The 14936-nt window shown below is 37.9% G+C and overlaps 1 protein-coding gene across 3 annotated transcripts in view; it reads left to right on the forward strand.

The window, feature by feature from the left end:
- The window catches only part of ABCC13 (ATP binding cassette subfamily C member 13), an 82211-nt gene that overhangs the window by 13741 nt on the left and 53534 nt on the right, over positions 1 to 14936 (forward strand). For 2 of the 3 annotated variants that reach the window (XM_001498520.6, XM_070252278.1), the window contains exon 5: positions 5517 to 5694. The exons of the other annotated variant lie outside the window; for it this stretch is intronic. In XM_001498520.6, the coding sequence (XP_001498570.4) occupies positions 5517 to 5694 (178 nt within the window). The remainder of the gene's footprint in view (positions 1 to 5516; positions 5695 to 14936) is intronic. 3 annotated transcript variants of the gene reach the window in all.

Raw genomic sequence — 14936 nt, forward strand, 5'->3', positions numbered from 1 at the left:
AAAATGCCGGAGTCATGATTCAAATCCAGGAAGTCTGGCTTGAATATATATTTAGAAAATGAAATGATACATACCTTTACTATTTTGTTTAGCTATGGTCTTCTGGGAGTTGAACTTTATTGGCCAGGGCGATAATATGTAAATATGAATATAAATATAAATGTATGTGTATGTAAATATATAGTGTAAATATTTGAAGAACTTTTGTAGTATTTCTTTGATATCCATATGCAAAAGTTTACAGGCAGACAATGATCGGAGCCCTTGACTGTGTGCTTCCCTTTTTAAGGAAGCATTGCCCTACCTCTAACTGTTATATGAAGGAAACATTGGTTTTTTTATTAACCTATGATTATATTTTTTGTACTGAATACATTTTCAAGTTGTTGGAGTTTTTAAGAACCATTTAACTTATGAAAATAGAATTCATTCTAAATTATCTGAACCCCAGATGATATCCAGGCGTATATTTATCCAGTATTTACTGTGTACCTACTACATACTAAACTCTGTCCTAAGTAGACCGTGAGGATAGAGCAAAAGTCTCAAAGTCTCTGCTCTGATGACACTTAGATGGGAGAGATAATAGTAAACAAATAAATAAATACAAATGATATTTTGAGATAATCAGTGTTAAGGAAAAATGTATAGCAAGGTAAGGGGGTTGGAAATGCCAGTCTGGGGACATGGAAGTTGATGTTTTCTGTAAGGTGGTTAGGAAAGCCATTGGCGATAAGGTACCATTTGAGCAAAGTCCTGAAGGAAGTTAGGGAGGAAGCCAAGACCATATCTGCTGCAAATAGGAAGAACAGGAAGGGCAAAGCCATGAGGCAGGAGCATGCTTGGATCTTTCAAGATCCACAGGAGGCAAGTGAGGCTGGAGCAGAGAAGCTGAGAGGAAAAGTCATCAGATTAAGTTTAGAAAGGTTCAGGGGCGAAAAAGATCTTGAAGGGCCTTATGGAATAGGATGGGATATTGGCTTTTATTCTGTGTTAGAAAGGAAGCCTTTGGAAGATTTTGAGCAGGAATTGGTATGATGAGACAAATTTTATAGGGATCACTCTGGCTGCTATGCGAAAAACAATGTAACAAGGAGCAAGAGCGGAAGAAGGGTCACCAGTTGGAAGACTGAGGTAATCCAGGCAAAGGCAATGGTGGTTTCAACTAGGTTGTAGCAATGAAGGTGTTAGAAAGTGGTCAGATTCTGGCTGTACTCTAAAGGTAGAGGCAACATAATACACTGATAGATTGAATGTAGGTTGAGAGAGGATGCGAGAAATCAAGGATGCCTTCAGAGATTTTTGCTTAAGTCGCAAGGTAGATGAGGCACTGTTTGCTGAGATCTGGAAGGCTCCGGAAAGAGTAGAGAGTAGAGTTTGCTTTTGGACTTGCTAAATTTGCCATCGTGCAGAAAAGAATCAACACAGCAGACTTGACTGCTGTGCTTTGAAAGACCTGCTTACAGGGATGACCTTTGGCTGGCAACTGGAACTTGGATTTCGGGAGGGTTCCCACCACCCTAACTGTTAAGAGTGGCTCATTGTGTCCAAACCGTTTATACAATCACTTTGGTCCATGCTGAATACCTGCTTTCCTTCTGGGAGTTTGGAATTTGGGCGTGTTTTAGGACGAGGCTGGCCCTGGATGCTGAGTCTCTAATAAGCTTGCCCGGTAGACAACATTTTTCATATGTCACCACAATTAGTTGCTGGAATTAAACATGTTCTGTGTGACTCTACTGGGAGAGGACTTTTGGAAACGAGTACCTGTTTTCCCCTGGACTTCACTTCATGCGCTTTTTCTCTTTGCTGATTTTATTTTGTATCCTATAATAAATTATAGCCATGAGTATGACTATATGCTAAGTCCTGAAAGTCCTTCTAATGAATCCTTTAACTAGGAAGTGGTCCCTGACAGCCATCTAGGTAAAAATGTTGAGTGAGCAATTGTCTAGATAAGTCTGGAGCTAGGAAAGACAAAGGCTGGAGTGATAAATTTGGGAACTGTTCCAAATTAGAGTGGCTATGTCAAGGCATTGTTCTGGATGAGATCACCCTAGTGTGAGTGAAGAGAAATAAAGATGTCCACAGACAAAACCATCAGATATTTCAATGTGTAAAGTTGGTGAAGACAAGGAAATCTATCAAAGGGTGGTGAGAAGGAGTGGCTACTGCAGAGAGGGGAGAACCAAGAGAGAATGCTGTCAGAGAATCCGAGGCAAGAAGGGGTTTCATTGCTCTCAGAAAACTGCTCATTTTTCACCCCCAAGTCTCTATTTGGCTCCCGTGTCTATTGAAGTATAAGCTAAATGTCTCCCGGATTAAAACCTCCCACAGACAAGACAACAGATCTCTTTTTACCCTGCCTCTGCCCCTCACCTCCATATATCACAGTTATTTTTAAGCATATACAATAGGATTATCTCATCTGTGGCCAGAAATCTATCAGAGATGCATCGACCAGCATCCTCCTCTCCTGCCCTGTTCTGGTTATCTGTTGCTGCAAAATTAACCATGTCAAAACTTAGTGGCATAAAACAATGAAACAATGATTTTATTATGTTCTTGGCTTTGTGGATCAGGACTTCAGATAGGAATCATTTTTCTCTGCTCCATAATGATTGGGCCCTTAGCTGAGTAGCTCGAACAGCTGGAGATAGCTATAGCAGCTCAAACGGAGACATACGTCTGGGGCCTTGGTTCCAGCTGTTGGCTGGGTTACCTTGATTCTTCTCCATGTGTGTTGGTGCTGGCACGTCCATCATGTCTTCTTAACTTACATGCCTGATGTCGGGGCTGTGATGATGCGAAATGGCCAGATATCTATCTATCAATCTGTCTGTCTGTCTGTCTCTCTCCATAGCCTCTCCAAATAGTTAGCTTGAGCACAGAGGTTTCAGAGCAGTTGAACTTCTTTCATAGCAGCTGGATTTCCCCAGAGTAAACATTCCAGGAAGCTCGGAGCAGTCTTTTCATGAACTAGGCTAGGAAATCCCAGAATGTCACTTCAGCCACATTATTTTGGTCAAGCAAATCCCTAAGTCAGCCCAGATCCGAGGAATTGGATCCAACTTCTCAAAGAAGGAGTGGCAGGGGATTCCCAGCCATTCTTAGTCATGCTCTGATTCCCATTTGCTTATGACTCCTGCACAAGAAACTCATTAGCGAATCTCACTGTGTCTTGGCAATTCACTGTCTCTGTGTTCTCCAAAATTTGCAGTCTATGGGGTACTAAAAAGAATTGCTAAGTCCTTGGTGTGGGGTAGAGAATGTTCTGCCTAATTTTCTCACACATTTTTATAACACACTAGCTTGACCATACCCACAAAACAGTAATTTCAATATTGCATTGAAATGAGTCAGTTGATATGTCTTTCTCCCTGCCTAGACTATGAGCTCCTCCAGGCAAAGGATCCTGTGTCATTCAATTTTTGTATCCTCAGCTGCTAGAAGAGACTGGCATGTAGAACTCTAATATATTGCCTGAATGGAATACTGAATAAATAGGCTTATCCAAAGTTATACTTTTCCAGGAGACCCTCATTCTAGAGTAGTTGCATAACCTTAAAATTTCCACTGAGGAACAATTGAGTGATCAGAAAGAATTTTATGAGTTTGTATGATCATAATTTGGGCCTGGCAGAGATAATTTTAAAAGCTCATTTTGAGACATCTATATTTCCTTTTGATAAGGAAAAGTTACTGGGGAAGACTATCTTTAAGAATAAGAATAAATTTCATATTATCATGACTCATATGTGTAGTAATCAAGCATATAAAACTAATACTTTCACTAATTTACTACTAGAAGAGATAATGTTTTTTATTGATTATAGTTCTTACTCTTCTTTCCCCCTTTATATGGATTTTTATTCTAGTGTATTTCAAACAAAAAAATATGAGTGTTCATATCTGATATCATGAATATAGACTTATGTTTTATCCCATGCCTTGATCACAGGTTATTTTTAGTATTTCATGATTAATATGTGTAGAACCCCATGGTACCTAATGATCGTCATTTCATTGATTTTATGAGAAAGGAAATTCTAGTTCATAGGTATATCCACAGAAAGAGGAATGGGGCTCCTCTTTCAGAAAATTTAATTCTGAGACCAAGAAGTCATTTAACGAGTTGTTTTTATAAGAATAATTTGGTATCCCAATGGATGGCATCTCAGAGATCAACTAAGAAATACACAACCTCCTATTGTTATTATGTCTGTGTGGGATGTAGGATCATTTAATAGTGTCATTGAGACACTGTTCCAAATAATTTTCAGTGACTAGAGGTTTTAATAGTAGTATTAGAGATGCTTGTATATATATTTTTCTAAAGTATGATTTTAATAAAGTTAATCTTTTGAAGTACTTGGTTTGTAAAGCAATTTGGGCAACACAAATTGCTTTTAATTGTTCTCCCATTAGCTGTTCAAGCTGCCAATAAAATTGATCAAAGCTTAGGCATTTATTTCTTATTTCCCATTTTAAAAATGTAAACTCACATAAAGAGTGAGTTTTTAAATTCAATATTCTTGGAAACAAACTTAGGTATAGTCTTACCTAATTACATATGGTTTCCTTCTGGTTCTAATAACCTGTAAGTTCCCTCAAAATAGCTATTTACAATGACAAAGTATATTTTTGCATCTCTAGAGTTCAGAGTAAAAAAGTACATTTCTAAAACATCTACTAGTATATCTTTTGCCTACAAAATAGCAGGAACTATTTAAATAAACCAAGAACTGAGCCTGCAGAATAAATGATGTTAATTTGTCCTCTCAGAGTATGTGCCCAAGATGTTTCCACCATTATGCAGAGTATACGTAGTCTTTTAAAATTATTATTTTTGGTCACATAGATGCAGTTTTAAAAAGGGCGAGACTGTATAATGTTATTAACAGTGGACATCAGTCATTCTGAGTTTTTATCAGCGTTTGTAGTTGAGGGCCAATAAGCAACCAATATAGCTATGATTAGAACCACCCCGTTGTCTAACTGTACTTAAGAGGAAATAAGAAAGGTGGAGGAGAGGAAAATTGGATAAAAATAATTACAAGAAGTGAGATATAATTCAGGTGTTTAAAAAGACCATGTCTGTGTACCACTCTAAGAAGTTCGCTACTTAAGTTCTGATTGTCACATTTCCCTGCATTTGACAAAATGCATGTTTTTGAAAAAAAAAATTTAAATATCTCTATGTCTCAACTTTTATGATGAAGTTAGACCAGAAGAATTAATTATTTGATGAGATTACCATATGAAAACTAGAAACTAACCTCCTACCCACAAGCCTGTGGAAATAATTGTCGGCTTTATTTACTTTATTATGCAATGCTTGAGTGAAAATAAAGGCAGAAGGTCAAACTGTGCAAGCAGAGAAGAAGAAGTACGAATCTGTATGCATGTGTGTGTGCATGTCTGTGTAGCATTTGACAACACTGGATTCTCAAGTGTTTAACTACTTCAGATGTTTAACATTTCTTCCTCTTTTACAATTTTTATACGACATTCAGGCAAATGATCATTTTCTGTGAACACCGCCCAGATTTTGGTTGGAGTGGCTATGGTTATGCATTGGCGCTTTTTGTTGTAGTCTTTTTGCAAACTCTGATCCTTCAGCAATATCAACGTTTTAACATCCTTACTTCAGCAAAAATTAAGACAGCTGTAATTGGACTGATCTACAAAAAGGTAAAAAATTTAAGGAATTCCCAATTTCTAAATGGACTGTTCTTTTACATGCTGTAAAATAAGGAGACTAAGGGTCAGCCCAGTGGTGTAGTAGTTAAGTTCACATGTTCTGCTTTCTTGGCCCAGGTTCACGTGTTCAGATCCTAGGCACGAACCAACACACCGCTCATCAAACTGTGCTGTGTCAACGTCCCACATACAAAATAGAGGAAGATTGGCGTAGATGTTAGCTCAGTAACAATCTTCTTCACCAAACAAAAAGAAAGAGGGGCCAGCCTGGTGGCAAAGTGGTTAAGTTCACACGCTCCGCTTCAGCGGCCTGGGGTTTGACAGTTCAGATCCCAGATGCGGACCTATGCACTCCTTATCAAGCCATGCTGTGGCAGGTGTCCCACATGTGAAGTAGAGGAAGATGGGCACAGATGTTAGCTCAGGGCCAATCTTCCTCAGCAAAAAGAGGAGGATTGGCCATAGATGTTAGCTCAGGGCTATTCTTGCTCAAAAACTAAAAAAAAATAAAGAAAGGAAAAAAAAGAAAAGAGGACTAGGAAAATAGGAGACCATATTAAAAAGTTCTTAGGGTGCCTTTTGAATATACATTTGTTTTGCTTTAAAAGGACTTTGACTCATCAATATTGGTTGCATTAATTTCTCTATAGGGCCCTCTCCCCATAGTCCCTGAAACTTCTAGTCAACGCTAATGCATGAATTTAAATGATGTTCTTTGTCTATTGTTGCGTCACAAAATTCCTCCTCAGAAAGTGAATGGAACTGAATATGTTCATGGCTGTCTACATTTATGTATCAAGAAAATTTCTCTTTTCACGATAATTTTCATTCTACAATCTACCTTTTTCTTTCATTCTAAGCCCTACCCTACACCCAACTTTGCTGTTCCTTATACCTGGCATAATCCTAAAGTTTAATTTGTCCTTTTCTGAAAATACAGTTTTAACTACCACCTCTTTACCATCCAGAGCCTTTTCTTGACATCATAATTATAAACAGTTAGAGAGTTTCCATGAAGTGAAGGACCTATACAATGAAAATTACAAGGCCTTTCTGAGAGAATTGGACGACGAAATAAGGAGATGGAAAGACATTCCACGGACATGGATTGGAAGAATAAACATAGTTAAAATGTCCGTTCTACCTAAAGCAATCTACAGATTCAATGCTGTCCCAATCAGAATCCCAATGACATTCTTTACAGAATTAGAACAAAGAATCCTAAACTTCATATGGGGCAATAAAAGACCCCAAATTGCTAAAGCAATCCTGAGAAAAAAGAACAAAACGGGAGGCGTCACAATCCCTGACTTCAATACATACTACAAAGCTACAGTAATCAAAACAACATGGTACTGGTACAAAAACAGGTGCACAGATCAATGGAACAGAATTGAAAGCCCAGAAATAAAGTAACACGTCTACGGACAGCTTATCTTCGACAAAGGAGCCGAGGGCATACAATGGAGAAAAGAAAGTCTTTTCAACAAATGGTGCTGGGAAAACTGGAAAGCCATATGTAAAAGAATGAAAATTGACCATTCTTTCTCACCATTCACCGAAATAAACTCAAAATGGATCAAAGACCTAAAGGTGAGACCTGAAACCATAAGGCTTCTAGAAGAAAATGTAGGCAGTACACTTTCTGACATCAGTATTAAAAGGATCTTTTCGGACACCATGTCTTCTCAGAGAAGGGAAACAATAGAAAGAATAAACAAATGGGACTTCATCAGACTAAAGAGCTTCTTCAAGGCAAATGAAAACAGGGTTGAAACAGAAAAACAACCCACTAACTGGGAAAAAATATTTGCAAGTCACATATCAGACAAAGACTTAATATCCATAATATATAAAGAACTCACATAACTCAACAACAAAAAATCAAACAACCCAATCAAAAAATGGGCTGGAGACATGAACAGACATTTCTCCAAAGATATACGGATGGCCAATAGGCACATGAAAAGATGTTCATCATTGCTGATCATCAGGGAAATGCAAATCAAAACTACACTAAGATATCACCTTACACCCATTAGAATGACAAAAATATCTAAAACTAATAGTAACAAATGTTGGAGAGGTTGTGGAGAAAAAGGAACCCTCATACACTGCTGGTGGGAATGCAAACTGGTGCAGCCACTATGGGAAACAGTATGGAGATTCCTCCAAAAATTAAAAATAGAACTACCATACAACCCAGCTATTCCACTACTGGGTATCTATCCAAAGAGCTTGAAGTCAGCAATTCCAAAAGTCCCATGCACCCCAATGTTCACTGCAGCATTATTTACAATAGCCAAGACATGGAAGCAACCCAAGTGCCCATCAACAGACTAATGGATAAAGAAGATGTGGTACATGTATACAATGGAATACTACTCAGCTGTAAAACAGAACAAAATCATCCCATTTGCAATAACATGGATGGACCTTGAGAGAATTATGTTAAGTGAAATAAGCCAGTTAGAGAAGGATAATCTGAGTATGACTCCACTCATATGAGGAATTTAAAAATGTAGACAAAGAGAACAGATTAGTGGATACCAGGGGAAAGGTGGGGTCGGGGGTGGGCACAAAGGGTGAAGTGGTGCCCCTACAACACGAATGACAAACATTAATGTACAACTGAAATTTCACAAGATTGTAACCTATCATTAACTCAATAAAAAAAAAAGAAGTAAAAAAGACGGATTGAAGTAGACAGGAATTATATTGCAATAATAAGGACACATGACCGATATCCCAAAATCAATGACAAAAATGTCAATGGTGTGGTCTTAAAATCACGGGTGTTTGTCTAATTTTTCCAGAATCAAAACCAAAGGTGAAATTTGAGTTTTAATAGGCCCTTAATAAATAGTTTTGATGGCTACTGTAAAAAAATAAAATAAAAATAAAGAGTTTCCACGCCCCCATAGTTGTCATCGAGTTATTCAATAAGCAGGTGAATTTACATTCTTACTCTGTACTCCTCTGTAAATTGTGGGCTCTTCAAGATTTGGAATATAAACTTTTTTACCTGTTGTACCTTTATCATCTAAGAGAGTGGCTTTTATACGTTTTTATAAAAGTTGAATGACTGAGTAAATGAATAAATGAGCCATTACCTTCAAGAAATTGGGAGGAATTATTAGCATATATAATCAATGTGTGGAACTAAATGCAGATCTTTTAAAGATTGATGAGCAGAAAATCTACAATGATGGCCTGCCCTTAAGGAAGGTTCACACAGAAAGGAAGCCTTGAAATGGTCTTTGGGAGAGATGTAGAATTTGTAAAAGTGGGAGGAAGTATTATAATTTGGGCCCAGCTAGATATAAAGCATTAGAGGCTGTTTGGCCCTATTGGACCCACTTGGGGGCATAGAGTGGTTTTGGAGATCCTGGAATGACCCGGGACCAGTTGAGCCAGGCAATGGGAGTTGAACTTGCAGCAGAGCTGGCTCTGTAGAGCACGGCCCAAATACAGGGTCAGAGGGGCTGCCCGAGCTGTAACTCCAGAGGCTGTAAATTCTGAGAAGTCCAAGTATGAAGGAAAGATAGAGTCTAGGAATCAGTTTAATGATTAGATCATTGGAATTTGGGTATAGGATTCGGGTGGATTTACCAGCATAAAAGAGTGGAGTGCAGTAGAAATTAGGGCAAGCTGTCAAAAATAAAAAGGAAAATCAAGTGTGGTAGGTCCAGTCCGTTGCAGGGACAAAGAGACTGGAGATAATGGAAGAGGGAACAGTGAGTACAAGGGTGAGACCATATGGTTCCTTGGAGATTGTTTAACAACAAAGGGCACTCAAGGATCAAAGGAGAACAGCAATCAAGCCAGCTCAGTGGATCCTGCCACCAGGATTATGATTTAATTCCAAGCCCATCAAACAAGCAGCAGAAGGCATTACAACCTGTATTGTTGGGATAGCACGCGCAGCTGGCAATGTTATAAGACAAGTCTTCCTTCTGAGTCTCTTAGCCTGCATCCGCCTTCCAGAGGAAGTTTCCCTCTACAGGACTAATTGGGGTTGTTAAATTTCCCTTCTCCTTGATAGGTTTTAGAATTTGGCTTTCTATCCTATTTAGATAACTTCAAGATCCTAAATGGCTCTCATAGTGGCACCAGATGACCCATGTTAATCTGATGTTGGACCTACTTTGTCAGGGACTTGTTATTAGAGTCGGGTAAAGCTGGCTGTAGACCATTTTCTTGGCAAGGAGGGAAGGTGTTAGGACTTTCTTGTTCTCTGTCCATCCACATAACCGCAACTGGTTTGGAATAAAGTTCAGGGAGTATAGTTTTAAGCTTTGTGGGAAAAACCCTGCTCTCTTTCCACTTGATCACTTTAGGAGTTTGTGGGTCTTAAAACTCAGATTTTGTCACCACTTAGCTCATTGGTGAAGGCACCGTGAGAATTCTTTCTTTTGAAGAAGAAGAAGATTAGCCCTGTGCTAACATCTGCTACCAATCCTCCTCTTTTTGCTGAGGAAGACTGGCCCTGAGCTAACATCTGTGTCCATCTTCCTCTATATGTGGAACACCTGCCACAGCATGGCTTGACAAGCGGTGCGTAGGTCCGCACTCAGGATCTGAACCGGCAGAACCCCGGGCCGAAGAAGCAGAACGTGCTAACTTAACCACTGCACCACTGGGCCAGCCCCTCCGTGAGAATTCTTGAGGACTAAGAAATAAAGTATGCTTCAAAAGCAGCATCAGTTAGTCCTGGGCTTAATGTGGGTGGTCTAGGGTCATTCCTTCATCAAACACTGTCTGATAGAATCTTTTGAGATTTTAAAAACAAATGAAGGTGGTCAAAAGGTACAAACTTCTAGTTATAAAATGTCATGGGGATGTAACGTACAGCATGGTGACTATAGTTTACAATACTGTATTGCATATTTGAAAGTTGCTAAGAGAGTAAATCTTAAAAGTTCTCATCAGAGGCTGGCCTGGTGGTGTAGTGGTTAAGTTAGGCGCACTCTGCTTTGGCAGCCCAGGGTTCACAGGTTCAAACCCCAGGTGTGGACCTACACCGCTCATCAAGCCATGCTGTGGCAGCAACCCACATACAAAATGGAGGAAGATTGCCACAGATTTTAGCTCAGGGCCAATCTTCTTCACCAAAAACGAAAGTTCTCATCATAAGAAAAAAAATTGTAATTATGTATGGTGATGGATGTTAACTAGACTTTTTGTGGTGATCCTTTCACAATGCATGCAAATATTGAATCACTATGTTGTACACCTGAAACTAATATAATGTTATATGTCTGTATACCACAATTTAAAAAAAAAAAAAAAAAGAAAGGAAGAAAGAAAAAGAAAAGACGAGAGATTCTGAGCATGGGGTACTGACAGGGAGAACAGGTTTGGGTTAGAGACCAAAGTGCTATTTTCCACTGAAGGAGTAAAGTGAGGCTATAAGGTATCTGAAAAAGATGATAAAAAAACTAATAACAAAAAAATAAAATAAAAATAAAAAAGCTTTCTGATTTCTAAAAAAATTTTTAAAAATTTAAAAAATATTGTATATTGCACTGTCCAGCTTGGCAGCCACTAGTCACATATGGCTATTGAGCCCTTTGAATGTGGCTAGTGAGACTAAGGAAGTGAATTTTAACTTTAATTAATTTAAATTTAATAACCACACCTGGCTACTGGCTACTATATTGGATAGTAATTCAGTGTCTAGACTATCTACGTTTGCAATGTAAAAGTTTATTCTTACCTTAATTATGATAATTATAAGATGCAAAGAAAATTGATAAATTTAGTTACATTCTTTAAAATAGAGATATTTAAGTGTGGTCAGGAGCTGGAGAGGCAGAATCCAAATCCTACGCTTTGGATTTGGAGTCAGAAAGAGAATCCTGGCATACATGTGCATACAAAGGAACTGAAGAAGAATGAATCCTTAGAGATGTTCTGAGGGTCCGCCTGTAGTTCACCAGGTCTCACTGAAAGTATGGTAACCACTGGTGGAGAACCACTGGGATAGGAAGTTTTAGGGCCCTTCCAGCTCTAAATTATATGATGTCTATAACTTATAGCCAGGATGGCCAGGAAAAACAGGATGGTTAATATTGCATAATATTGCATGATGTGGGTCTGAAAGATGAATTGCATGAGGCAAAGGCTCTATTGTTGGAAATACATGGTGGAGGAAAAGTACGGAAACGAGTACAAGCCCTGCTCAGAAAATTTTGAGTAGATTAATTTAGCTAGAGACAGTGTTTTGTGTACAGGATGATGGGGAGGGGTGGGGTAGTAAGACAGAAAGGAGTGCAGGTTTTTTTTAAGAACCGTGAAAGATACATTGTAAAAATACACTTTAATTCTATAGGAAATTGGCACTCATTTGAGCCATAGGGTCAATGATCAGGAGAAAAAGACTGAAAATAAATAGGGTTGGAAATAAGAAGTACCTGAGAGCTATTTCAAGAGTTCAGGAAGTGAAGATATGAACTAGGGCCATGGCCATGAGTCTAGAAAGGAAGAAATATATAAGAGGGAGAATGTGAAATTGCAAAACAAATTTCATCGTCAAATGATAAAATGAAATATTAGTGAATTGAGCTCTGTTATGATCAAGATATTTTCAGCCAGTAGAAGGGGTTTTTGAGGCTGGGAGTTATGTCTGGTTCGTCTGGGTTTTCTTAGAGCGTAATTCTGTAAACGAAATGAATGAAGTTTCAAAAAGTGGTAAGTCACAGGGTTGTGCTTGTGTGTGTGTGTGTGTGTGGACTAGGATTCAAATGAAATGTAAACATTGTAGAAAAGGAATCTAAATTTGGATGGAATCTAAAAATAACAGCATTTCTTAGATGTGATTATGATTACAATATAATTGTTCAATGAAGATTAATTAATTTTCCTTTGGTTAGAAGAGTATTTATAAACTCCCAACTTTTTACATTGTTTCAGATTTTACAGAGGGAGTTGTTTCTTTTTACCTTAGTCTTGCTTTCTCTCTTTTATCAGATTAAATCCTTCCTACTAGACAATTCTAGAACATGTTGCACTGTCCACTGTAATTGCAGTGTCATATTACAGTATTCTTTCAAGTTGTTTCATGTAAAAAAAAAGGGGGTTTAGACTGTGTAATTTAGCAATAAGTGCTAGCTAGATTGCCCTTCGCGGCCTGTGAATTTTGTACCTTACAGAAATGTAAAAGTTTATTTGGCAGAAAAAATACTGAAAGAAAAATCAGTGCTCCTAATGTTAAAAATCCCATGCAGAACAAATCCAATTACACAGTGCCCTTTACTCTTTTTCTTAATATTTTGAAAGCAATTAATTTTTAAAGAGAATTTTCTTTTGTATATTGAGTAGAATGTATATGATGCGCAAAATATGAAAGAGAAATGACAACCATCCGTAATTCTAGACTCCAAAGATAAGTATTGGTGTATTATTTTACATGCATACATTCTATTTGACATATACTGTTTTATAATCTATTATTTGCTTAATAATATATCACGAGCAAAAGTATTGAGAAAATACTTTGTAATATGATTTCCTTGCGATTTATTTTTTGTATTTAATTTCTTTGATTTAATTTTTTAAGTGCATTTTTTCTTATACACAAACATAAGTTTAAATAAATGCATAGAAGAGACTTTCATATATATAAACTATACTTTTCCCCTACTAATGTCATTTTGTCTTCTATTTCACTTCCCCCCTTGCTTACGATCTACACTCATAGTACATGTGGTTTCATTTTTTTTGGAGAGGGTTTCTTTGTTTTCTAGAATTTGGGTAACATTGTAAACATATTCTTTTCAAAAATTTCTTTTTTTTGTTATTCAACAATTGAATGTCTCACTGGCATAACACTAATCATGCATTTTAATGGCTACATAATATTCCATCTTATGTCTATAACCTTAGTTTATTCACACTATGAGCAATGGTGCAAAAAACATCCTTGTGTATACTTATGTTTTGTCACAGGAGCACAATTGCTGGGCTTAAAGATAGATGGACATAATTTTAATTTTAATGGGGATTTCAAATATTTTTCAAAAAGTCTGGAGCAATTTATATTTTCAATGGACACATATCAAAGTACCATTTCCACACATCCTTTGTAGCCATTGCAACATTATCTTCTTTTTTTTTAATCATTGTTTTTGTTTTTTTGAGGAAGATTAGCCCTGAGCAAACTGCTGCCAATCCTCCTCTTTTCGCTGAGGAAGACTGGCCCTAAGTTAACATCCACGCCCATCTTCCTCTACTTTGTATGTGGGATGCCTACCACAGCATGGCTTGCCAAGCGGTGCCATGTCTGCACCCGGGATCCGAACAGGAGAACCTCGGGTCGCTGAGAAGAGGAACGTGCAAACTTAACCACTGTGCCACTCGGCCGGCCCCGTTACTATTCTTATTGTTCATTTTTGATGGCTCTCGTGTTCTATCACCATAAAGATTGCAAAGAGACATTCAAATATTTTCTCATGTTTCTTGTGATATCTTTTTCCAACAGAAGGGCATTTATTTGATTCCTTGCATAATTTAGTTACTTGGAACTGCTCAATATTTTACTATTTTCATAAATACTAAGTACTATTTATCTTTTTTTTCTAGAAGTGTGGGAGAAATAGTTTATATTTCTTTATAATTATAAGTTGGAGATGGATTCTATCAGAGATCAATGGACCTCTCAAAAAAATGTTACAGACTTAATGAAATGCAAATTACATTTCCTGGATTTCTGTTGTTTTTCTTGGCCACATTAGGTGGTCAGTAACTTATTAGGGGGAGATTAAAAAGCTACATTTGACTTACATATTATGTTTGTCATTTATGGTTCGTCTCCCTCTGCTAGAAGGTAAGCCCACCGAGGGCAGGGTTCTTACCTGTTTCATTCACTGCTGTTTCCCCACCTCCTAGAATATTGCCTCGTATGTATGTAGTAGGTGCTCAATAAATATTTATGGAATTAAAAGAAAGCTACATTTGGAGAAGATGTGTCTAGAAGCTTAACTGTTGCTGTGACTGGTGTTTTTTCCTGTTTTTCCTTTTCTGGCAGTAATATTCATTCTCTTTCATCATCAGCACAACTGTCCCCCTTTCTAGGCAGTAGCAGAAATGTTTCCAATTTGCTGTGCAAAAATGTAAACGAGGCTTGAACTCTGCCGTAGCCACAGCGCTTAGGGGGATCCTGGCACCTTTTGAACTTCCCAGGGCCGTGCAGTCCGTCCGGTGTGCCCCATGGCCTTCCCCTTGCACTCAGG

This window comes from Equus caballus, chromosome 26 (assembly GCF_041296265.1).
Source record: "Equus caballus isolate H_3958 breed thoroughbred chromosome 26, TB-T2T, whole genome shotgun sequence".
In the NCBI taxonomy this organism is placed as follows: Eukaryota; Metazoa; Chordata; class Mammalia; order Perissodactyla; family Equidae; genus Equus; species Equus caballus.